General features: G+C 37.2%; 1 protein-coding gene across 3 annotated transcripts in view; it reads right to left on the minus strand.

The window, feature by feature from the left end:
- PKN2 (protein kinase N2) overlaps positions 1-27,297 on the minus strand; it is a 56,061-nt gene that overhangs the window by 22,408 nt on the left and 6,356 nt on the right. Inside the window, exons 2-4 of one of the 3 annotated variants that reach the window (XM_040611110.1) lie at positions 10,623-10,683; positions 8,955-9,255; positions 612-763 (exon numbers count right to left, since the gene is read on the minus strand). In XM_040611110.1, coding sequence (XP_040467044.1) covers positions 612-763; positions 8,955-9,186 — 384 coding nt within the window. In that variant the 5' untranslated portion in view covers positions 9,187-9,255; positions 10,623-10,683. Of the gene's footprint in view, positions 1-611; positions 764-948; positions 1,061-8,954; positions 9,256-10,622; positions 10,684-27,297 lie in introns of those variants that run through there. The other 2 variants (XM_040611109.1, XM_040611111.1) reach the window with 2 other exon arrangements.

Below are 27,297 nucleotides of genomic sequence, written 5' to 3' on the forward strand. Positions count from 1 at the left end.
TTTTAAAATTCAGATCTAGAAATAAGCATGGCTTTATTTTTCATTTCAGTTTGATACTACCTCTAAAATACCACACTTCTGTAAAATAAAAGTATTTTTGTATTTTATGTGCATGTGTACTAATGCAGATTATAACAACTTGTATCAGAATACTATACACATCTTATTCACACAAATATTTAGTACAAATCTTTTTACTGCAAACTACAACTAAATGACCATTTCAGATGCATACTTTAAACTAATGGAATTTATTTTTTTTTAGCAGAGCTAGGGAAAGCATTAGATACCAGTCAGTGTCATACCAAGCTTTGCTGCTACGTGAATCGCACATGATCAAAGATTACTAGATGTACTAAATTTAGTAAGCCGGATTTGTTATTTAGGTTGAACTGCGTGTGGACAAATTGATAAAACAACCTCTTGAGTGGGTATCAAACCGCAACAAAAAACAGTACAGTAATTTGTAGTAGATTTGACATAACTATTTAACAAAAATATACCCCAAACTAAAAGTTACTGAAATTGCATACTGTTTATACACTGTACATTCATACCACAGCAGTATGAAAAATCTACAGTCATGTTCTTTAAGCATTCCAAAGTCTTACCTTTGAAGAGCCATTTGAGTACATCTGTATCATATTTTCTGCTCCCTGCTTTACCTTCAGTTCTATATCCAATTGCTTCTTTAAGGCCATCAGTCTGTTGTTAGTAGAAAAACGAGGATCGCTATTTGGAGTATCGGGAGTCCTAGGACAATCTGTGAATTAAAGGTAAGATGTAGTATGTGCAGGAAAAGAAAAAAAAAAAAAGAAAAAAAGAAAAAACCTCAAACCTCACAAAAACCAAACCCCAAACCCCTCCCCACAAAACAGCCTAAACTCTATTCTATTAAGTTATAGATTAAACAAAGCTGGAACATCACACTCCAGTATTAAGACTGACCCTCCCGTCCAGAGCTACTTTGCAACAGCACTGCAAATGCGCCTTAACATGAAAAGCCTCACGAAAGCCTAGTGACTCCTACACGTGTCCTAATTCACATGAATCACTTCCAGGAGTGGTAGACCTAGCTGCAAACCTGCCTATTCTATTTTCGCTTCAAAGGAGATTTATTTCATCTGGAATGTCTTGAGTCAATTAAAAATGCAACTTCTCATTAAGCTTTCTTACACTCCTGATTATAAATCTAAATGTTTTAAAAACAAACTTGGACAATAATATTCAGTACCACTGAGCACGGTCTAAACACAGATACTAAGCAGTTCCTCGCTGATTCTAGCATGAGTGTTGCAAACACCATTTATGTCAAAATTAAGAATAGATAAAACGAGCCTTTTCCTTAGTAGTTAGGTGAAACAGTTTTTGCTTTGGAATCGTAACAGAATCCTGGGATTATCGGATATATAGGCAGACATGTTATTGAACAACTGATCTGTGGGAAGGATAAAGCTTTTTCATCTCACAATACTACTGTGTTTAGATCTCCATCTTAATAGATTAATTGAATGGAATGCAAGTTAGTTTTATCAATCAAATTGTATAGTCATACTCCTTAACTTTCCTATCCTCCTCCAGTACAGTCTATTAATCACTGATTGGTATTTCAGCTTCTGCAACATGAACTGTTAACAAAATCAAAGCAAGCGGCCACTGGACTATTTCCTAGTACTTAACTATGTCCAGCGCAACTGTCCTTTTAGCTAACTATCTTCCCTAACAGTCCCAACGGCTTCTCTTTCAAACTTTTTGTAAAAGAGCATAAATTACATCCACTGTAGTAGGTTTTTTGTGGTTGATTTCTTCTACCCTAACAACTGAGAAAATACCTTCACTGTGGGTAAATGATACTAGTTGTCTCTTCGAAGGTATTTACCCAATACCACCAATACAGTCTTTTTTTCCAATTTTAATTAATCTTTCTTGAATTAAAACTAAGATGATGGATCAAGTTCCTGAAATCCTCAAGTATTAGAAAACACAGGCATTGCACTAGTAACTTACAAATTATTAATTATGAGGTGTCATGGGGAGGAGATGCCTTATCTGACATTTCATATTTCTTCTGTAAAAGCTTCTGATAACTAGTTTTGCAGACTTAACACGTTTACTTTCAAGTCTGCTGTGTAATTTCCTCCTAAATGGCCATCTTTGCTGAGGCTACACGCAGATTTCATGTAAGGAGAAGTTTTAATTTCCTCTGCTGCTAATTCACTCTTCACTTCAAGCCACTTCAAGACTCTTAACTGCATCCTCCTCACTCCTTAAGGGTAGTACAGAAAATACCAGATGTTAAAAAAAATAAAATTAAATCTGTATTTCTCCTCATCTGTTTTGTCGTTCACTCTCTCCTCAATGTTTTGGCTTGGTTTCTCTGTGGAACTGCACTTGAACAGCTTACCTTAAATCTGTTATTAATAAAACCAAGATTAACAACATACTTTCCTCTCACTTACGAATTCACATTCAACTAATCGTCACCTAATAATCTATTCAAAATTAGAACAAATGTAAAATTTGAAAGTCACAGTGTCAAGTCTCCTTGTAAAGTAGATTAATCGTATAAATGAATATTTATCCACTTTAGATTTACGATGCAGGCCTCTACCACTTAAAGATCCCAGGCCTCTGATGATCCCTGGGAAGACTGTGGGGCTCCTGCAGTCTGTTTTCACAGCTTTTAAAGATGCATACAAGCAGCCTTCCCTTGCATTAAAACAAACTCAAGTTACAAGTCAAGGACTAATTAGAGATACCACGGTTCAGGTTGCCCAGGCAGCTGTTATTATCTCTCTTTGCGTGTCTGCACTGTGTAGGTGGAACCACATCACTTACCTGGGTCATCTCGCGTTAGTCTGCACTTGTGGACCTAAACTACTCTCTACCATTTAGTTTAAATGGTTCTACTATATGCTTTGTTAGTAACCAGCAGCAAAGGAAACTTTTCTGCAGCATGGACTAATTGCTAGGAAGAAATAATTTTTTGCCTTCAGGCATAATAGTTGCTCACTAAACCCCCAAACACGGCACAACCTTAACAAAGATTTATTTTTTTATTTTGTAAAGAAAAAAAACCTCAAACAGTTTACCAACAGCTTGTCAGAAATGGCTTCCAAGTGACTCCTCCCCTCCCCCCCCCCCCCCCCAAATTACAATTCAGTAAGTAGCCTGAGGCAGCTTCTTAAAGAACTCAGATTAAAGTTTTAAATCAGCTAGACAAACTGGTCCTATTATGGAAAGCGTTGACAATCTTAGCAGCAGCACTACAAGCTACATCTACATTAGCTGTTTCGCTCTCTCTTTGTAATGTCTACAGAGGTTGTAATTACTTTGGTATGGCTAGTTATCTCTGATCTATTTGTGTAACACTTTACAGATGGGCTCAAATCTCATCTGGAGACTTTTAGTCATTTTCATAATACAAATAAGTAATAAATTAATCCAGATAATTGCAATCATGGGGATTTATGTATATGCTTAAAGTTAAACAAGAGTTAAGTACTCATACCAAATTGGTATTTCCCTCAAGTAAGTAAGTAGGGACTGGGGAAAATAAGAGATTCTCCAGTTTGTCACATTTGTTGGTCAGTAAGAACAGTACAGACTTGTCATTTTGGATGCATTCAAGTCCACCTTTGCATAGGAAGCAAGAGCTTTTCTGGGGTACAGATTAGTGCCCCTAGGCATTTTTCTTCTTGACAGTGAATATCAAGTGAAGTAACAGATGTATTTCAAGTGAACTTGACTTCATTTCAAATAACTAGAATGTTATTTTTGCTGAACAACTGTGAATGCTGTTGCTTAACAGAGTTTTGTGCAGAGTTAGCACACATCCAGGCTGCTGGAAGAGCTACAGTATTGCTTCTCCAGCACCTGCAATATCCTGTTTTCATGTAAACACACTCTTTAAGACTTAAAATAAGTTAATAGTGATGGTTTAACTATTTTTTAAAATGTCTGGATTGCATCAGGACAATGGCCGTTTTCAGTCTGAAATGCTTATCTTAACCGTGATCTTTGCTCTTCTGAAAACTGTTCCTGTTTGAGTCTTTGCATAGCGCTCACCTGCAAATATTTCTTGCTTCTAAATTGCCTTTTATCGGTGCTCCTGTATGTTAGATTTGTTAGTGACACAACTCTACTCTTCTGAGACTGCTGCTCATTCTTTGGGGACTCTTCCCCAGATGCTAGGTATGGTATTTCTTCAGTAAGCTCAGTATGAAATCTACGATCCCACGTAACTTTCTGAATTTGGGTTCCCAGATGGTACTGCAGCATGCTGCTAAACTGCGCTATTAGCAGCAAGTGTCCTTTGGTAAACCAGTTAATTTTAATCTTATTTGCGACTATTTAATTGCAGTTAGCCTCATCAGTGTTATACCCCAACCAAAATACCTGTGATGCATGTTTAGGCATTGCTGGAGGTGGGGGGTAGAAAGAGGCATCATCAGGCTTTTCTCAGGGAGCCAGATGGTTGCATCAGCACTTCAAATAAGCCATCAGTAAGTCCAAGGCAGCAGTGGACGTTCTGCACTCAGAGAACATCCAGTACTGACCTCCCGGAAACATTTGGAGTTCAACTGCATTTCAATTCAGTAATGGCTAACTTTAATTATTAAACAAGTGAAAGGAGATTGTTTCAAATTGCTTTGATAATGTTGTTCTACATTAAGGTTCCCAAAAGTTACCATAGAATTCCTATGCATATGGGCCTCGTAGGTGGAGTCTGCTGTCTCAAAAGTCACTGCCTCTACTAATTTGGTTGCTACCTCTACCACTTCCAGTAATCTGTTTTACATGGACACTGTGGTGTCTGACAGCTTAACCTAGCCATTTATAGGGACAAAGAAATCCCCCAAACAGTCTAACTTCCCTGCCAGCTAGTCATATTCTTAAGTAAAATAAATTTTCTTTGTGACCCCTACAGCCAAACCTAGTGTAAAGTAGATAGCTTCGAAGTTAGGAGAATGCAAGAGGTGTGAACTTGTCTTTTTGGTTTCATGTTCTCCACGTTTTATCCAGTCTCCTCAATTCCCTCACTTTTCTGTCATCTCTCCTCCCTATCCACCTTTACTTCAGCTCTATGGAACAGATTAATTCTGCAATTTATATATATCCTACCTATCAAATATATGCCTAATTAAATGGGTGATTTGCTCTAAGTAAACTATTTCAATCTTACACCTTGCAGAGTCACATTAAAAACCAATCTCTACTGCTACTTTTTAGACACATGAAAAGCATGTATCTGTGCTACTATATAGAAAAGTATGTTTTTAAGAGAAAATTCCTTCATCTCCAAGACTGAAGTAATCAGCCCATGTTACACATTAAAAGAAATCACTCAGATTTTCAGTAATAACGGTCACTAAGCTTGTCCTACGCATTTTATACTGCTGCATTCTGCTTTACTTTTAAGTGCTGAACCTTCAAATTTTAAAACTGCGTCTCAGTATGACTAATACACTGCATGATAAGGGCAGACCTTGGTACAAAGTCCCATTTCTAAAACAAATCTAGATTCACCAGCAATTCCATAATGTAAAGTAAACCTACATTATGCCAAAACTTGTTTCCAAGTCATACATCCACCGCCAAGTCTACCCTCACATTCATTAATATAGCTTTTTTGCAAACTGTACTTTTTGGTTAGGGTTTAATACCAATTCTTCAAATAGTTCTGCAAATGATTTTCTATGACATTCGGACACAGAAAGCTTTCAGTTCTAGGCAAACTACCATCAAAACATCTTAACTTGATAAATATTATGAAAACACATTTTTCTACAGTAGATTCATTAACACTATTAAACATATAGTTTATACATTAACATGTATTGATTACACTATGCTGATTACAAAGAAGTTACACTACAAAACAGTGGTTCATTAAAAAAGTAACGTAAGTTACTGCTTGATACCATAAGCAGCAGTAAGTCACAACAGCTTGCATAGCACTTTTCAGTTCTAAATCTGGAGCACTTTACAAATATATGTTCACACCCACTTCTCAGATACAGGAACAAGGAAAGACTAAATGACTGTTCCAAGTTACTGCAATGACCTTTCAACCAGTCAACAGAAACAGTCCAAAAACCTTTTCAGAGTTCAGGCCTGACAGGTCAAAGGGATCATCATCTTACATGCAATGGTTCTGTCTTATTTCTCAATCGATCTCAGTCCTGACTTTGCTACCTAGAACATGCAAAAACCTACACAATATACTCTAGAAGACAGAAAGATAGATATGGCCACCCCTGAAAAGTACTGAAGTACATAAAGGGAACACAGACCTTGACTCCACAGCTCTTGAACCCTCTTTACCTTATTTTCACCATTCATGGTCTGTACAGTCTGAAGATTTCCCATGTATTTCCTTCTCTCTTTTAAATCATTTGTCACTAACTGACCAGAAGAAGGTCAAACATGAGCTACAGTGAGAAGCTGTAACTTAGAAAAAAGCTAACCTCTAGAAATAACGCACTTATTCAGGGAGCTCCAGTAAACGGTTATTAAATTCACTGTTGATCCTGAGCAAAAGCAAGAATTCCCAAACTGAGATACCTGTGGCCTCTCCACAGACCTATCTTTTGTCAGACGGCAGTGGTCTTCAGGGCTATGTGTCCATGTATTTGCTGAATATTATGTGTACATATACATAGCTATTTAACACACATATACACAGAAACACCCACACAGTCGCCATGCCGTAAGTTTTATATTCTCAATCTTGTTTTGCAAAGGCCATGCTCACTAATACCTTAAGACAAACCTAAGACTTCAGTAGTAAAAATCAGAGTATCACCTAGATGACTTGCACCCATTAGTCTCAAGACAGACAGCATGTTTATTGATAGTGCTCCCCCTCCATGAATTGGTGACCACAGATAAGGAAGGAGGCAGACAGTTAAATTACAAGGCAAAGAGTATAAAAGACTCAAGCATTTCAATTTTGGAGGGTGGGTGCTTATAGATCTTTGATCTAAAAAGAGATGTTAAAAGAACTAAAGACTACTTTTTTCCCCCAGAAGGTTATGCAATATATTTTATTAAAATGGGTCTTATATAGGAATACCTGATTTGATACTATACAAAGAACATAACAATCTCAACAGAATTATTAAGATTTTTCTTGCATATTTCAATAATTAAGTAAGACTGTAAAAGCTATCTACAAATAACACTCTGAATGGAACTAAAGTGAAAAACATAGTACTAAGAAGTTTAGCATGCATCAAAAGCAAGGAGGAGGACATGTTTATCAACCTTGTTCTTTTATCCCTTGAGCCTTTCATGGAAGTCTCTGGTATTTGAACACGAGGTGAGATGAACCTGACTGCTAACAGTTATCCACAAATGCACCCGGCACTGCTGGCCTTTTCAGGAGTATACTAAGGATCTGAACAACATAGTTCAGATCTTTGTATTCACACCATCTCTTTAGAACTAGTAAATGCTTTCTCAGGGTCTACTGCACTTCCCGAGTCACACGCAAAGACAATATTGCTCATTAACTCATTGTGATATTTGAAATGCTACATTGGAAAGGGGCATTCCAACAAGAGCGTTCTGCGTCATCCACTTTATAAGTTTTGCTACTAGATGAACTTAACAAACTTATATCAGATTTTTTATATTCACTCTATACACAGTCTGTATACAATTATTTTTCTGTTCGATTCTTTCCTTTAAGAGCCACGCTACTGTCAACATTGAAGTAGATTTTCACGAACCTTAGCCGATATGGAACAGAATGCTTCATGCAGACTAAAACCCAATGGGTATCTATGAAGCATACATTATTGTACTCATTCCCATTTCATGCTACAGCAACTACTCTGCCTCATTAGTTCTAGTAGTGCTCACCCTCTGCCCCTTGTATGTTACCAAGCAAAAAAAAGCAGAGAATAGAGAAAATGCTGTGCAGACCATCATGGACACTTCAACAATCTTGCAGCATGTCACAGGGCCAGACAATATGAGTTCCTGATACCACCTGCCAATATTTTCCTGAATTCTCACTGTAACCAACCTTTCTTCACAAGGATGATGCGGTCATTTTATTCTACTGCCCAAGCTTCTTAAGGCTTGGCAATAACTTCAAACATACCTTTGATGGCTTGTGCACATCTATTAACTTTTTGCCAAAAAGAATCTGTGCAATGTGACATCATGAGGCTGGCAATACCTCCAGAGTAATTTGACAAAGCTGAAAAAGGACTGTTTACTTTCACAACATTCCATCTTAAAATACCAACCCTTGTATTTTTTAAAAATATATTCTAAATAAGTATTGCGTCACTGCCATGCCACAGAAAATACTAATTAAAGCCATTAATTACAACCATTCTGTGAAAACAATTCCAAATTGTCTTTAAAATGGTAGTTTCATTGTGGAAAAGCCAGAGAAGACTTAACAAATCGTTCCCACATTAAGAAACATTTGATAAGTTAGTCAAAGTGGCATAACACAGCTTTTAAATTTAAATTAGATTTAAGTTTAAAAAAAACACAGAACTTTTAAGTAGAAATGTTATAATTTTTCCCTCCATAGAATAAAAAAGGTGTACTAACATTCATGCCTACACTCAGAAAACGTCACTGGAAGGCCTACTGAAATTTGCTTTTACACAGTGAAAAGTTATTAGGAGATATTATGGTGATCGAGAAAATATTAAAATATAGTAATAGCTGAAAGTGAAGAACTGGTACATGTTAAGTTGGTCTTTAGACCATGATCAAACAGTCTGTGAAATACAATGCTCCCCAGAAAACAATTTAAAACTCAAAACAGCAGGACACTTGTGAACCAAAACAAATAGGCATACATAAGTAACAAACTGCCAGAATGAGCAGGATTTGCTCATTCCCAGAGCAATTTTTTCAAGTGAAATGGGACACAGCTTATCTAAGCTAAGAAGAAAAACTGATTTCACAATAACATATGGTACCTGCAACGTCTTCTGGATCTGTTACAACAATGTGTGCATTTAACTCCTGTAACTTATGATGCAAGTCTTCTAACTTCTTATTCGATTTTTTCAAAATGTTGTCCACATATGCCAAGTTCTTTTTATCCGTTGTGACCTTCCTGAGGTTCTCTGCTCCCTCCTTGATTTTAAGCTCCTTCCTTATTTCCCGCTTGATTTGGTCCTTTATTTCATCCAGCTTCTGCTGTACCATTGTATCTGAAAAGTCCAACTTTTGGCCAGTGCTCACATTCTCAGCGGCTAGAAGACTTTTGGCATCCCCCTAGAAAGAAAAACAGTAATGTAACTACCAGAAAAGTTTGTTTCTTGACAACGCATGCTGCACACTTAAAATGCCTATGCTTTAGGCCTCTCTTTATTAAACAATCACTTTGTAAGACCATTTACTAACCATGGGCCTACACTAATGTTGCCCTAAAGCAACAATCTCACAAGACATTACATGTTAACTGGAGTTAGATTTTACAACAGATTTATTTTAAATTTAGTGACGTCTTTACTGTGCCTATTTTTAACACCAAGAGATTTAAATACTTCTGGATTTGTCATGGCTGCTTGCCTGGCAGTTATATGCCTCAGAGCTAATGACTCACATTTGTAATTTTCTAGATTTAATTGTGTGTTTTAATAGACCAAATGGATAGAGGAAATAAGAGTAACTTCCAACAATTATTATCTGTGATGAATTTTTATACATTCATTAGAATAAATTCCTTTTAAAGATTGAAAAGAGTAAGTTAAGAAAAACCTTATTGATGTTTGCAAATGTTTAAAGAAGCACTGGCATCTTTATAAAGATTTGTCAAGATGTTACTGGAAATCTGCTAGATATTTTTTTTTTTTTAAATCCCTCAAGTAAAAATAAAATAATCTTACTTTCTTGTGCAGGCAAGCTAGGCTGAAATGAAATTAAAAAAACAACAACAAAAAGTTGCATTGATGAATGGGAGTTGGTGTAGTAAGGGAGCAGGGGACAAAAAGAATCTTCAGACCATCAGTACATATGAGGTCATGCTTGTGCTTAGTGTATGCTTACGTATCATTGAGGAAGTAACTGTACAAAGGGCATGTTACAGAACCTACATCAATAAAGTACAATCAATTACATATGTAATAACACTTCTTTTGTCTTATACAAGGACCCTGTACCAAGAGTATACACTAGGTCCTACCCAAGAAGTCTTAGCTAAAGCTAAGTGAGTGAAGACTGAATAAGGGCTCTCCTAAACTTAGAATCTGATCCAGTCATAATTCAGGATGTATTTAGTATATGTGTGGCCTGATATTTATGTAGCTACCTAAAAGACCAAAATTCCAGTAAATTTTCTTAAACACAATGAAGAAGTTGCCCAGACTTCTGAAATATCTGAGTGGACAGTAAGGTATTTGAAGGGGTGATTAAAAATCAGGAAGTTTTGGGTATAATCCTAGTTGTCATCACTATCTGCTGTTGGAAACTCCAACAGCACAGCAGAAGAAAACATTCAGGAAGGAGTTCAAGTAGCACAGCATTGGGCTAATAAACTGTAAAAATGTCCCAGAACACATGATATCTAGATATAGTCCACAGTTTGTTTTTGGAAGAATTTGGGGATAAAAAGGATCATGACAGTTGGAGCTGGGCCATACCTGTAACAGATAATGCTGGTCAAACTATTTCAATCTGTGTACGTTCCAGTGATTGTGCCTTCTGTAAGCAAGATCCAATCCATCAGTCAGTCCTCAGCTCTAATTTTACCTGTTTACTAAGTCATCTTTAAACCCCTCTTATTAAAACATTTATATCCATAGCTTCAGCTTCTAATACAAAAAGTTAGCAACCCAAAGATTCTTAAATATTAAAAGTAGTCAGAATCACCATCTTGCCACAGAATTTGTCTGTCGTTGAAAAAGACAACAAACAAGCCATTTACAAGTGACAAACCAAGTAGGAAACGAAAGGGGGGGGGGCGGGAAGGCAAATTTATACTTAGAGTGCACTTGTGGCTCCTGTAAGTACATTTCTGTTAGTGTAGATTAAAATAAATAATTTATTATGCATATATAGAGAGGCTATTAATAGTTGCACTGGGAAATACAGGACATTGTTTCCATATATAGACATATAAAAAGAATCAACTTTTTTTAAAGAATGATCAATAATGATGAACAACTAGTACAAAGGTTCATATCCATAACGGAGACCAACCACCATGTGTTGAGTGCTTTAAGATACAACTGAAACTGAAAATAAGCTCATATAGTAACTGTATAGCAAACTGTTCAGGTAATAAGTATATATAAATTAGACCCAGATCTTTGATTTCCCTGTTTGTCTAACAAATCTAGGAAGTAGAAAATGAGCCTCAAGATTAGTATACTAATACTTAGCCTTTAAAAAGAGATCAAACCAGTTTTTGTAAATAAAAAGTGTATTTTTTAAACCATAATCCTTCGCATTTGTTCTGCAAGCTTCCTAGAAATAAACTCATCATCTACCTCCTTCAAAGCATGACATTACTAAGTTCACAGGAGAAAGACAAGTAGTGTTAAAAACCCCACAAAACTCAACAAAACAACCCCCCAGCCAACCCCAAAAGCAAAAGGAAACCTTTATTCCTTATTCCAATAGCACCTGAAGTACACTAAAATTATGCCAAGAAGGTACACTTCTCAAACAGAACAATGTAATTAAAATATAAATAATTCAGAAATATTCTTACTAGGGTTTCCCAAAGAGACTTCAGTTAATTGTTTATCTATTGAACAATAACGTATTTTATTACAGGGGAGGTTTTTATTCCTCTACTAACCCTACATCCCACCTGTTAAAGGGATGTTATATTCTTCCATAAACAGGTTTTTGGAGCCCTTGCTCCACATATACAGTCTCTTAACAAGTCTTCAATTAAATTAAATCTCCATGATCATTAGTAATTTGCATTCCAAATTTCTAGTAATTAAGTTCCAGTTCTACTCAGCAGCATCTTTGTCCCTGGACTTAAGAGTTTCAGGATATAGAATCGTTGTCTTCAATCTGCTTCTGCGGCAGCTAAGAGTACAGCAGTGCTGATTCTAATGCAGGAAGCTGGCCACATTGCCTATGAATTTAAGCATTCATCTTTAAATCCCTCCAAAAGCCACAGATGATACTCCTTCTGTCTCTCTTGTCATCCAGAGTTAATTATACTTCTGAACTAAAAGTACCCTGTCACCTAGTTGCCTAGATGTGTCACCTGGCACAAAGGTCACTGTGAAATAAACAGTCTTCCAAGGAGGCAACTGTGCACGCAGTGACCCTGAAGGTTGCTCCCAAAGCAGAGCCAGAGCGTGTTCTGCAAGTGAAGTTGCTCTGCTCCTGCGCTGACACGTTTTGCTGCTGGGATGCAACAAAGGTTTGAGACAGATCCTCATGCCGGAGAACTGAGCTGCCGCAGCAACGTTCCATTTTAAAATGGAGATAACGCCAAGACTGACACAACTGGACAGAATGTCCAACAGTTGAGTAAGAGAAGTATGTTTCTTTCTTTAAGAAAAATCACCTCCCAAAACGCCAAACTCATACTCTGCTTTCAAACTGAGAAGCGACTTAAAACCACAGGATATTCCAGATTTATTCAATGACAACCTGTTACGAGTCTCTTGTTAGAGCTGAATATTCTTTCAAAAAATTCTTTTCCCCATTTGGATGAACTCCCTCCCAGGTTGAGCCTCACGTCCATCAGGATGTAGGTGTTCTCCCCCCTCAACGTGAAAATTAAGTATGTAAATAGAAACAACAGCTGGAGGCAGGGGCCAGGTCCTTTGCTTTGCACTGCTCAAGTGGGCAGGGTGCAAAGACAGAAGAAATCATTCACATTCTCTATGCCAAGAAACCATCAATGGATTTTGCACAACCACTTCCTTCACTCTCCCTCCCAGAATCATTTAACATGAAGTATCTTAAGAGTGGAAATGCTCCAAAGCTGATAATGACTAAACCACTCTTGCTGGTAAAACAGAGAATAGGCCTCCCTGCTTTAGAATCGAAGACAAAAGAACAGGCAGCCAGGTACCGATTCTCAGTTTCTTTTTTAACTCTGGTAGTGTTTTGACTGTTGGGTAAAAGACAGTAGGTCATCTTTCTTGGGTGGTCCCAGGACCAGACCACTTGGCATAGCATCCTCCTTCCTGTGTGCCACAGCCGACTGCAGTGACCTAGTTCTGTGCCCCACAGCAGCAAAGGGCAGCGGGAGCCGGTGCTGCTCCTAACAACCTGCTTCTGGGCTGCAGGGGAAGCAGTTCGAGGCAGTGGTGCGTACTTGTTGTGTGATGGGAAAAACACATGTTCATGAGCCAGGCTGCAGATTTCTGAAACATCTCAGCATGTAATGAAACTGAAGCTGTGTTTACTACAATAAACTCTGAAGGACCACAAATTAGATATTACTGCTAAAAAAAAAAAAAAAAAAAAAAGAAGGAACTCATAGCTTTCCTGCTGCAATGGCCTAATGACTCAACCTCACTTAGATTGCTGGCTCAAAGACTATCTATTTACAGAAATGAATTCAAGATGCCAGCCTTCAATTTCTGTACTCTTGGGAAATATTTTAAGTACAGTTGCTGAAAATAATGGGTAGTGGTCTGAGCATGTCTTTTAATAATACACAGAGTCTATTCTGGCTGATGTGGTGAAAGAGAGCAGTAATGTTGTTTATGAAAACCCATGGGAGTCCCACACTTTTTCCCCAGGTCAATTCTGAGCCAAATAATCAGTGAAGCAGGTGCCTTGCCAAACTGCACTTACCAACCAAACTCCCATTGAAGAATAAAATGTCTAAATTGCTGAATGACAGAAATGGTACTGCTGACAGAAGAGAGTACCATAAAGTTGGAAACACCAGAGAATCTGCTTAAGTTGTGTAAACTGAATGACTTCCAATTCAAAGTGAGGTTATCAAACTGCCACCTCTTAGAAGAAAAAAGATAATGCTAAAATCCTGGGCATTATTAATAACTCCAAAATAACTTGCTTGTAAGAGCACAGTACAGCTGCACTGTGTATTCACCATAGAGAACACCGAGTAGGGCAAGAATACAGATTACTGACTTCTGGTAGGAATTGTTACAGAAAGGTAAGCGGGCCCTGAACTACAGCGTGCTTAACAGCTGATGAGCACTCATGCAAAATATTATTTACACTTCACATTGATGTGCTACTAGCACACAGCCAACGTCCCTTTAGAAAAAAGACCATATCAAAACTCACAGTAAAACTTGTCTATTTTTTCCTAAAACTATTAGCATTCACTTTTATATGCTCTTGAATTTTAGTAACCATTTCAATAGACTATAACAGACAATTAATACAGGAAGAAAACCTGTTCGACAAGTATAGTAAAAAATGCTTCGTTATTAAATAGAAACATACTCATTTCAAACATAAAAATAGGATTTTCATCTTATGTATGATTAAAAAATTACCATAATCCAGAAAGACTAAATGTTTATTAATTTTTCATTTCATTTTGAAGAACTAGAAGTACAGATTTGGAACTATTATTTTTCTTAGTATAATTTTCTGAATAATCTTTCACAGAGAAAAAAGCAAAAAAATTCCAGTTGTTTTTCTGAGCTAACTGCCAAGGTCCCTGAAGCTCTCTACAGTAATTCCTGAAACCAGAGTAGTCTTTGATTTTAAGAACAATGTTAATCAATTGCAAACTTCCCTTCCCCCCGAAGTCATTCATAAAACCAGATGTGACGGCTTGTCTGGATTACTGGAACTACATGGACTATTTCCTCCTGCCCAGAAGCAAATGTGATTGTGGTCAAGATCTCAGCACTCACCCAACATCAAGAACAACAAAAAAACCACCCGAACCTTGGAGGCTTAATAGATTTTGGCATTAGTTTGCTGTGCTAACATGTCACAAATCAGGATTTAAATTTAATCTAAGTCACAGCTTTCTGCTTTGTAACAAAAGGCTGTTTAAAGCACAAATATCCATACTGTATTGCATTATACATGGATGAATTCAAGTAGGACACCGACTAAATGGGGTTCAATTCCTGTGCAAAAAACAGTGAGTGCCGGGCTGCATCTGTAAGAGATTAAATGGACAAAAAAACCCCCAAACAAACAAAAAAGCAAGCATTCCTTAAAACAGGGATGTCCATCCTACAGTCCTCAGTCAGCTGGTCCCCTCTGCCCCTCTCTCCCCGTTTCAGCTGTTTCCCTGATGAATGCTTCAGGAGGAATGTTTGCTTTTAGTCACAAGATAGCTGCTGGGCTGCAGCGCTTAGTCCTACAGCACCTGTATGAAAAGCTGTGTGGCCTGGATGAGGCAGGCCACAGATTGCACCTAAACAGGTAATGAAATTCCCCAGAGATACCTTGCCAACATCTAGGTTTCCAGCCACAAACAATCCCTGATTAGGCCAGCATTTACCAATGCAAAGAGCATGCTTCCCAAAGGTGCTCCAAACAGCAGCACAGGCTTGCTTACAGAACTGGAAATTGTGACGATGCAGCGTTGTACCAACATTGATTACAGAAAAGGGTGTAAAGTGAGATTTCCTCACCATGGAAGGGAAGGAAAACTTTTAAAGAAATGCTGCCTTCAGCTACTTCTCATTGCAGTAGCTTCTAATGGTTTTATGCTAAGAGAAGGACCTGCAAGGAGGCTTGCAAAAAATTATGACATTAAAAGAAAAAACCCACACTCACTTTTCTCATGATTGCAAGGACCCAACAGAGGCTATGGCACAACACAAGCAAAGAGCGCCTGAATCTGAGATCAGCAATGGCTACAGTATCCAAGAAGTGTGACTAGCTATTCTGGCAACAGGCTTGGTACAGACATTTCAGCAGTTTCCAGACTTTTTATCTGTAACTTCAAGTTCCTACTCCCAGCCAAAAAATTCAAATAGACCACAGCACTGTTGAAAAAAAACCTTATCCTCTCTGGTTTCAGAAGTGCAAAAGAAACACCACAAATCCCTGTTGGGATGAATGGGGACTGCTGTCACAACTTTTATTTACATGTGTCCAGGAACAAGATCAGCATATGACATTATTCCTGTAACACCACCACTCCTCCATACTCTGAGACCTTGCTGTCTTAAGTTTAATTTAGCTTCTCATTTTTAAGTGTGTATGAAGTACCAGTAATTATCAGTGGTGCTACAGTAGTTGACTTAGTATAACAAGAAAAAGCAGCAGAATACATAATCAGAAAACCGCATTTCACGCAATTAGTATGGTTTTAAGGAGACCACACACAGCAGCAGAAGCCCTATTAAACGCCAAAAATACAAATGAGCTCTTTCAAGATACAGGGAAAAAGATTTTATGAACTGTTAATACCATACGGCAAGTTTCTCCAATAAAGTAGTATCATAGAATTGTGCAAAGATGACTGAATTAATTCCACCTAAGATTCAGCCTCACCTAGAAGCACTGAAATGATAATTTCTCATCTAATTCCTGTAACATTATCATAACATGTATACATAATGTAATAAACACACACACTTCTGTTTAAAAGATGAGGAAAACCAGGCTGATTAAATGGCAGTTCAATAAATGGCAAGAGAAACAAGTTCAAGGCAGCACAATATATTTTAAGAAAAAAAGTCCCTCAGTCACAGACTCTTAACTGGAGCTGTACACTGAACATACTGGACTGGGCAGCAAAAACAGTCATACATGTGCGTTTCATCTCCTACTGCCAACACAGGAATTCCATGCACGAACTTGTTTTGTATTTTCCAAATTTCATCTGAAAAATTTAGTCTTCTTTTGAGACATACTTCAGGGAAAAAAATTTAAGAGCGCATTACATAAATGAAAATGTGAAGACTGGTAAATAGCAGAGAAATTACTATTTTTGTGTTTCACAATTTCAGACTGCTTCGAAGAAACAACTTCATTTAAAATTGATAGCAAAAATAAGCACTGAAAGGGATTTAGGCTTTGGTGGGTTTTGGGGTTGTTTTGTTTGTTATTTTAAGTGCTTTCAAATAAATATGCAGTTATTGTTTCTTTCACGGGAACATCTGCAATTTCTGTACCACATAAATATATCAACTTCATTCTAATGGCCTAAAATTATTTCTTAAATATGTACAGTACGTACTTTTAAAATAAAGTGTGTATTTTAATATTTTTGCCAAATACTACACATGGGTATACACTGAATCACAGAATCATTTAGGTTGGGAAAGACCTTGAAGATCATTGAGTCCAACTGCTAACCCGGTACTGCCGAGTCCATTGCTAAACCCTGTCCCTAAGCACCACATCTACACATTTTTTAAACACCTCCAGGGACAGTGATTCCACCACCTCCCTGGGCAGCCTGTTCCAATGCTTAATTACCCCTTCAGTGAAGAAATTTTTCCCAATATCCAATCTAAACCTCTCCAGTGTATCTTGAGGCTGTTTCCTCTTTTCCTGTTGCTTGTTATCTGGGAGAAGGACATACCTGTGCCTGCCTATAGCCTCCTTGCAGGTAGCTGCAGAGTGCACCCTCCTCTCCAGACTATGTAGTCACATTATGTTCAAGTCCAGTGCAAGCAGTTGTTTTACTGCTCTGAAATGCTTGGAGTCCAACACAACATATTGAAGAAATAGAACTATTTAAGATAAAGCTAAGGTCATGCAAATGTTGCGTAGAAAACTCTCAGTACTAGTAATACAGAAACTAGTAATCTGTCCACAAGAGAGAAACACTCTCCCCCTTCCCCAAATACAACATAACTAGTAAGGTACCCGTTGAAGTGTGTGTTAAAGGAAACACCTAAAATAATGCATTTTGGCTGCTACAGAAAGTTTGTATAATTGTTTTATGTCACACCAATATAAACAGTTTTATTGGTTTTTTTCATATAAAATATTTACATTCAGAGCAGATAATATGACACATATAGTTCACAATGCTGGAAACATACTACTACTATGTTATCCAAGCTACAGGATACAATATTTAATTTGGTAGGAGAGCTTTTCAAAGGTAAAAAGGTCAGTCAACAGACATAAGTCACAATCATGCCTTAGGACTTTGATAACTACTCCTCAAACAATGCACACTGTACAAAGGTGACAGTTCGTTGGGCATGCATCCAAAAAATATACTTACGTTAATGTAAAGTTAACATTGCAACTACATATTTTCAGTGGCTGTAATGTTAACATTACAATAAACATGTGTGGTTAAAGTTCTGCTTGTGAAGAAATTTTAATCACGATGCAGAAATATCAAAATAAAACCCCAAGGAACCCAAACTCCAGTTCTTAATGACAAACATGTCCACTCCCATTTTTAAGGTGGTTTTCTTCTATTATGATAAAAATGAATTAGATAATAGCTACTATTACCCAATTAAAAGGTATTATTGTCTATCTCAGATAATGCAACTGATTCACCGTTCTGCTCATCCACAAATTACAGTATCGGCTATTGCCACATCTGTAAGTGGTGGTACTGAAAGTGTCACACATTCTAACTAAACTACAGGAGAAGAATGCTAAAATGCCTTACTACGAAAACAAGTCAGTACAATTTGGGATCTCCCTGTTCTTTCAGGGCAGGTTAAAAATCTTAATCATTGAAATGATGTAAAATAAATCCTCAGCTAGTAAACAGGAATTTCTAAACAACACATACAAGTGCCAGGATGCTGTTAAATAACAATACACTAATTTCTTTAACTTTAAAGCACAACAAAGTGATCCATGTATTAGAAGCTCCATTTCTGGGATGAATAATCAGGATTTGAAAAATAAAAAACCCACCTCTGTTTCTGGCAGTTCCAGCTTTCAGCACAGATGACTGATAGGTTAGTCCATTTAACTTTACTGTATTTTACAGGAGCTATTTTTAGCTATTGCAAAACTAATGGAAGAGCTGAGAGTCTACATTCCACTCTAATTAAGCCATCATCTTTAGCAGCCAACTATTTTGTACATTATAAATGCAGGAATACATATCAGAGATAATACTAACATCTGCTTTATTATGAGGCAACAGGCCAAGTGGCTAAATACTGGATCTGGGTGAAGGAACTGATTTTTTTTGCTTTCTAGGACTGTGCAACAGTGCCTTCACCACAGCTTATGGGTTCCCCATCTTGGTAGCTGAATCTGTTATTAAAGGAAAGGGATGTATGTTTGTATTTATACCAAGGAACCATGTCTTCATACTCTAGGACTGAGAACACCTTCACAGTAGTTTTGGCTATTGTATCTGAAGTTCACACCCTACACTCCAACCAACTGCAAATGTTGCTCCTGTTTTCATCTCCAGCAGCAAAAGAAGGATGGAAAAGCCTTCTTAAATCCTTTCCCCATCTTTACAGGTGGTCAGTAGAAAAGATCACTTTTCACTATTGGAGAGAAGTATTGCCACATCCAAAATACCACTTGCAGAGATGCAGGCATCTCATTCCATGCCTTTCCAGTAAAAGTTTATAGATGAACACAGTTATTTATAGAAGCATTACTTCACATTCCCATTTGTCTGAGACCTTCACAGAGCATCATTGATGTATGCTGATACATTGGAATAATGGTTTTGCAACCCTTCTTTCTCTGATGCTTAAAACATGGTAAGAAATTTCTCACTGGCTCTTAACCATTTTCTATTTCAGAATTCCCTAGGTATGTGAGAATTCATGAAGAAACAGAAGTCCATCAACTTACAACACAAGCAAAAAGGAAAATTTCCTGACTTATCTGCTTTATATGCAATACTAATGAAAGAGGCAGGTGATTTCACTTACTGATTATGTGGATTACAAAAAATATTCAGAACATTCTACACGAAATGTAAAAGTGTTTATGTTTCAAAACACAAATTTGCTTAAATTTTTGGTTTTAAAGCTTCCTACATTTTCTCAGTTTTTAGGAGCCCTGATCCCCCCCCGACCTGCAGTACAGCAATCCATATCTACCTTCTCCGACCCAAAATGAACCTCTGACATTCATATGAAGTTGACAGTAAGAAGTGTTGAACAAAAGTCTAGGATTTTAGTTTGAAGGATTTCTTAATGCTCACTTAAGAAGTTTTACTCTTTATGTTCAGTCTCAATACTACCTCCCGTTACCAATTTTGCATATACACTTCTGTAGGACTCTCTTCCATCTAGCTCTTGTTACCAGCAGCGTTTCAACAACAGCTAAATTAAAAATGGGAAGCATCAGTTTCCAAATAACCAATGCACCAATGAGACCTATAACATAACAGAAATAAGCAGCATAGACCCAGCAGGTTTTCAATGCATATATATAGATGAGCCTATAAAAGTGAAACTTAAAAGGTTTATGCTATAAACAATGGCAAAAAGTTCTCACCTTACAACTTCATTAAACTAGGGGAATATGTTGCTTGCTTTTTCTACTGCTGAGTATTCAGAAATCCCACAATGACACATATTTGTTAGTGATTTCAATGCCCTTCCTTTTTTAGAGTGGGTAAGATTACGCATGCATTCTATGTGTTTTCCAGCACCAATCATGTGAATGGGATCTTTAATGTGGTATTTAAGCTTTGTTTATCCTAAATTGATCTATTTTTTAATGTTAAAAGCCTCACCCTATTTTACAGGGCATATATACACAGCAGGTTTCACACATACAATTTTAAAAAAGTTCTAGGAATATTTGTTGCCAATAATCCAGTGTAATTGGCTTTGATATGCTCCTAACTGTCAAGACATTATTCTTCAAGGCTAGAAGTTTTTCACTTCATGACAGTTTGTAAGCATTTTAGTTATCAGCCTGAGAAAAACCTTTAGTTCGTAATCAAAACTATAGCATGAAATATATGTTAAACAGAAGTAGAATAGAATATTCTTTATTAATAACCAAGAGCTACAAAAAATACTCTAGATATGACATTCAGCAAAACCTTCATGAAGGAGTCCTTTAAGCTAAAGAAAGAAATTACTGCAGTCAAAAGCTATTTATGGTTGAAGTTTAACCTGTTGCATTCCCAAGAGTATCTAGTATGTATTCCTCTATAATGAGCTATCTAATCTAAAGCATGTCATCATTAGGAGACAAAAAATACACAATCTAAATTTTGACTGAAAAATACCAGCAGGAAAACTTCTACTTCATCAAAGAGACCAGCACATTCTTACATAAACTTAAATTTAAGGAGGTCATGGCTATTTCCTAGCTGTATTGGAAACTGGTGTGTGTGTGGTTTGTGGGTGTGGGGGTGTGTTTTTTGAGGCTCTCTCAAGCATTCTATTAAAGATGTCAAGAGTCACAGGAGAAAAATAAAAAGCAGTCTCTATAATAAAAAAAGAAATTGAGCTACACAAAAATAAAGTACAGTCTCAATCTGTCTATAACATCTTCCAAAATAAGATACTATATTTAGTTCAGGCTAGCATCCTGTCAACTGTACACTTTTCTGACCTCTGAGCATTACTGGTTTCTTTTTCACACCCTTTCCACTGTTTAACCAAGCCAGGATGCAATGAACTGGCGTTATTATAAACATTCTGGGGTAAAGCTAAAGCTTCTGCCCAGACACAGGTTCTCCCCATTTTCTGTAGATGCTAGAACCACAGCCAGCTTTTCCTTTCTCCTTTTGCTAACCCTGAGTGAGGAAGTGGCATCCTTGACCATACACAGTATATGCCACCAAAATGCTCATTGCTGCTGTAACTCAGGATTTGCAGGAACTGCCAGTACATGTACTTGACTGTGTACTAAGCTTCAAGTATATTCTTTGCGATAAAGAAACACCTAAATGCTTCCAGTTAGTAGACAGATTATTTTATAACTGTAGAAAAAAAAAGCACTTAGAAACATCTGACATTTTCAACATACATGGTGAGCAAAGTGCAAGACAATAATTAGTGAAGGAAATCTGCAGAAAATATTACATGCTAGTGTATAAACCTTAAATTGTCAGTAAAATAATTCAAGTAAATGCAGCCAATGGGAAGGCAGACAAATGCTAAAGAAATTAAATGTTATTTGAGTCCATAAAACAGTATTGTTTATTACAGAAAGAGAAGAGTTAGAAAAATGGGAGACCACTTGCAGAACTTGAATCTCCCTTGCCTGCCTTTCATACTCAAGGTCATCTGGTTCAAGAATCATATTGGAGGTAAAGAAAGCAATTCCCATGTGCACGGCAGTTGCTGCCCTAACTGTGTCACTGAGTTACTCCCATCAAAAAGAAACACTTCAAAAAAAGAACACTTTAATATTAGTGTTGGCTGCTAACCTGAAAAATAGATGATTCCGAATACTACTCTACAGCAGACTGATTTTCTTTTTTTCTCCTGCACTTAATTTTTTTTTTTAAATCTGTTGGAATTAGTTTAATTAAAGCTTGAGAATACATTCATTCACTCTCTTGCACAGAATCCTAATACCAGTGAACACCAATTTCTAAAACATTTAAATTAACAATCATAAAGTGTTTCTGCACTTTGCAGTATGTTACAACAAAAGGCAGAATTCAAGAAAGGATTCTGCCCTCCCAAAACAAAAACTAGCTGCTGCTGAATGCCATGTACTCTGCCACAGATAATAATTTTACTTTCAAAGAGCACATACAAAACGAAACTGAAAAAAGCCAGATTTAGTTATTACTTTGTGAAGTGGCTTATTTCAACTAACTTAGTCTAGATGAATATTTAAAACTGATCACATTTTTCTCCCAACAGATGGCTATTTACTTTGACTCAGGCTAACTGGTATGAATAAAGTAGAGAATAACAATTAAAAAACCCTCTGAAATAAATTATCTTCTTCTAATGTTAAAGTACTATCTGTTTTAAATTTCAGAAATGTCATGCTTCCACCTTTTCAGAAGAGAGACTGGAGACAAATCCTAGCAACCTGAAGAAAAAACATTAAATAATGGGTTATAGTTTCAAGAACAAAATCTTAAATGATCTACAGGATGTCTAATTATACAGATATTATAATTTGCAAATGGTAACTTTTAACATCCAGTCATTCTCGGCCTAAAACACCAGCTTCATATGAGCTTATAAATAAGCAACAAACTCAAATATTGAAGAAAACATGCTTCCATTAAAGGAGATTGCTGAGTCCTAAATGGGCAGCAGTTCAAGAATGCTACGCTAGTAGTCAGGCATGTACGATTTACAGTACTTTTACTTTTTTGCTGCTGCCGCTAAGTTTAGAACAAGTCCTACAAAAAGGCCTTGCTGATTTTAAAATGTTCTGTAAATCTGTACTACGCTTATTTCGGTACTTTTCAATACAAGTCTTTGAAACCCTGCCTTCAGTATGACTCTGTATTCTATAACCTTCTGCTAGAATCTAATTTACTGTATTCTGTATCCCCAGCCCGTTACACCCGTGTAGTTCCCCCCATGGAGCTCTGGAGAGGCTGTCCGCAGCATACGTCCTTGTAACTTCAGAGTTTAATAATGTACTTTTAAGAAAAGCTGACACTTCTTTGCCATCATTGGTCTTATAATTTTAGCCTATATGATTTGAGAATTAGGGACGAAATAATCTTGTCATGTCATATGCAGATCTGTCTATGAAGGGAACATATACCGCTTAACTGTTTTGCAAAATAAACAAACACATGAAGTAGAAAAGCAGTGGATGGTTTCACATATTATGCTTGTAAAAAGCAACAGGCCACAGTCAATTTGCATTCCTCCTGAATTCTCAACAATACTTTTGGGTTTACGGTAAGATAATATGTATCACAATGAAAGAGCAATTTCAACCTCATATCTAATAACCTAAGTGATGTAAACAGGTTGTCCTAAAATCTAACATAAAAGGGGTTGTGTTCCTCTTCCTGCAGAAAATAAGGTAGGCAAAAGAACAGAACTAAGCAAGTTTTTTCCATAAGAACTGGCATAAACTTTCTTGTCCACATTTCACAAATAAGCCAGTTGTTAGTGGAAAGCTTTAGAACATCTGGAATTACCAAAAATACTATCCTTGTTTATTCTAAGGATAATCCTTCATCCCAACAGCACAAAATAAAAGAAGTCCCACATTCTAATGGTATAGCTGAGTAATGAAGATAACACACCTAGAGTTTGTCAGTGTATACAAGGAGAAAGTATTGATATTTTTGAATATTTAATTCAACACCGCAAGAACTTTGAAAATATTTAATCACTTTGTTACATCAAATTTATTATTTCTTCACCATAGTTTCAGGCCCTCCACCCCCCCCCCCCTCTTTTGGCTAGACCTCTAAAAACAGCAGCAGTCTTGTACACAAGAGTTCAAAGTCTTCTAAATGCTGTTTTAATTGATGTTCATGTGACCTTTAAGAGGTATTCTGTTATTGAAAACAGTCAACTCATCATTGTTTGGGTTTTTTTCCTACTAAGTATTCAAATGGCTCACAGTTATTGAACTACTCAATAACTGACAAATGTATTCACACCAAACTAATACCTCACTCCCTATTAGCTTTATGGACAGTAATTTAATAGTATTATTCACACAGTAAGTTGTCTTCATGACAAAATTCACTCTCATCTGTTTCAATTGTATACTTTTTTTTTTTTCACTTGTTAGAGAAATAACAAAAAGACTCAGGATTTTTCAAAACTACTCCTTGCCGCAAGTGCGTGAAAGGTTTAACAGCAACTTCTGAAAGCTATTAAATAAAGATGTGGTTGGTCATACTCCCACATTCGCTTAGGGTACTGCTACAAAACCTTAACACTGTTCTCAGCTTTCGACAGCAAACTTAATGAAACTACGTCTTCCATCCATGCATGATGTCCAAAACAATTCTATTTTCAGTGCTCTTTCAGACAAATAGGTTTTTACTGTCACATGCAGCATATTGTAAGACCTTCTGCTTGAAGAATATGAAGCTAGAAAAGAATTGCCATAGACAGGAATGAACTGTTTGTTATTTGTCTATTGGTCTGCAGGAGAAGAAATGGGACTCTTTTCACAGTCCCTAGCTCAAAGCCACATACATGACAGTAAATCTCATCCTGTAATCTGATAAATATTTTACTGCATAAAGCAGCACTGCAGCAAAAAAACCCACCCTTAAGAACCAGCAGTCCTATCCTTCCCTAAGTGCTTGTTCCTGCCCCAGACCATTTGCTGATACATGCCAGTACAAACCTTCACATGGCCACACAGTGAACTGGATTGTGAACCCAATCAGGCTGAAAACTAGTTGGGGGGAGGGGGACCCCCCCAAAAAAAACCCAAAACCAGCAACAAATCTGTTCACCGTATAGCTGTTTGTGCAAATGTAAAGCAACACAACATGGCACAGACTTGTTTTCAGCAGCAGTACCAGTTGACAAAGCCTGACTCTTTGAACAACAGCCCCAAGTCTGTGGCAAAGGTTCCAGTTCCAGCACACAGCAAGGTCAATGAACCAACTAGAACTTTTCCATCCTAAATTTGTGTCACAGACCTGCCTTGTGTCTTAGTGATTTGCAACACAAAACCAGACTGAATATACCTTTTGACAGTTTTCAAAGATACATGTAAAAATTCCTAAGCAAACTATTGCACCAGGGATATACTAAACCATATCATTATTTCCTGTATAATTAGCCAGTTTGTGTTTGGTACTTAAAAAAAAAAAAGGGGGGGGGGGACGGGACAACTTTTTTCTGCCTCTTGTAATTATCAACTCTCAAATTCTCCTCAAAAGTTATGTAAAGTTTATATATGCAGAAAATATATATACCCACACACAGACAGACAGAAAAATAATTTCAGAACAGTTATGCACCACAATTACTTTAAAGTACTATTTCTAAATCAGGCAAAAAACCAATTACATTTACTATTAGCTCTTATTCCTTTTATTAACCTATTCATTTCATTCCAGGAGTTGAACAATATTCCTGGGTTTAAAGACCAGCGCTAATTTAGAAGACTATTACTGTTGTAGCAATCCATGTGAGTTCTCCCTTCTGACCTGATCTGCTTGCAAGTGTTTATCACACTAACAGACAGAGCCTCACGTTATTCCTGTGATGTATCTCAGAACTATGATACAATCTATTAGCACCCTGCTATTGCAGACTTAATTATGCGTTCTCCTGTCTAAGGATCTGCCACCTATTGTGTTTTGTGACACTCTGATAACAATTGTGGAAAGTTAGTGGAAAGCTGTCCTGCTGGCTCTTCTCAATAGAAAGAGCACTGGTTCTGCTACTTCCATTTTCAGGTTTCAAGTTCTTCTGTTTAATGGAAACTTAAAATCTATGAGCCTTGCTACTACATTGCAGGACAGCAAATGTTTGAAAAACCGCAACAGAAAAAACAGTTTGCTTCAGCACTGGACCACCATACATAACACTGCAGATATGAAACAGGTATTATGGGATTTTGATTCAAGCTCTCTGATCTGTACTTATTTAGAGAATGTCAGAAACTCTCTGTCATTTAAAAATCAGTATCTCCAGCAAAGCAAATAAGGCTTAAAGAAATCCACAGGAAGGAACTGGAGGCAGAAAAAGCTAATTTAGTCATGTCCACATTAAGGTTTTTACCAACATAGCCCAGTTTTCCTGATTTGCCAGAGCAAACCCTCCCTGAGTCCTGCCACATATCAACCTTGCTTTATGGCACCAAAAAAACCCAAGAGAAATCTGCATATATGAACCTCTCATAGCCCAACCTAGCCCTTCCAAGTCAATCATTTCTTATTTGGTACTGATAGCTATCGATATCTCTATAACAAAATAACAAAGGCTTTCAGTATAGATGTAGTTGTCCTATCAAAATACACTTATGCTAATATTTCTGGGTTTTTCCCTGGTTGCCCAGCAGAAGCAACAAACTACGCTACCAAAAGCAGAGTTTTGCCATCACTGTGCATCCACTCCGGAAGTGCTCTCTGTACACCACCGTAGCAGCAAACAGGAACTGCAGCCAAAGCGGGCATAATGTTGATACAGAGTACAGGAAACTGCATCTATACCCAGTATCAAGAAAAATAGAAGGTGTGGCCTACTCTTAAAAAAAACAGTCAGATCACCACTACCCACAGCTGGTGGTCCCGCAACTGAGCCAGAGTAACTGATCACGTGATCTCTCCCAACCCACCCTATTTGTGAAGTTAGATGCATTAGCCTGAATAGCTTGATTTCAGCCTCTTCTATTACCCACAGTACAACAGCAGAATTGCCAGCAGAGCTGGTCCATTTAGTTGAACATAAGGTGCAACTGCACACTACTTTCCTGTTTGTATTAGTGCCTGCTCACCACAGAACTCAGTCGTATCTTCCTCACTAGATGCCAGAAGTTGCACTGGCAAAGTTGATGGATGTCACAAAACTGCATTAGTTTGACACATAGCACAGAATTCCTGAAGGTTCAGGAAAG

This window comes from Falco naumanni, chromosome 11, assembly GCF_017639655.2.
Source record: "Falco naumanni isolate bFalNau1 chromosome 11, bFalNau1.pat, whole genome shotgun sequence".
Taxonomy (NCBI): Eukaryota; Metazoa; Chordata; class Aves; order Falconiformes; family Falconidae; genus Falco; species Falco naumanni.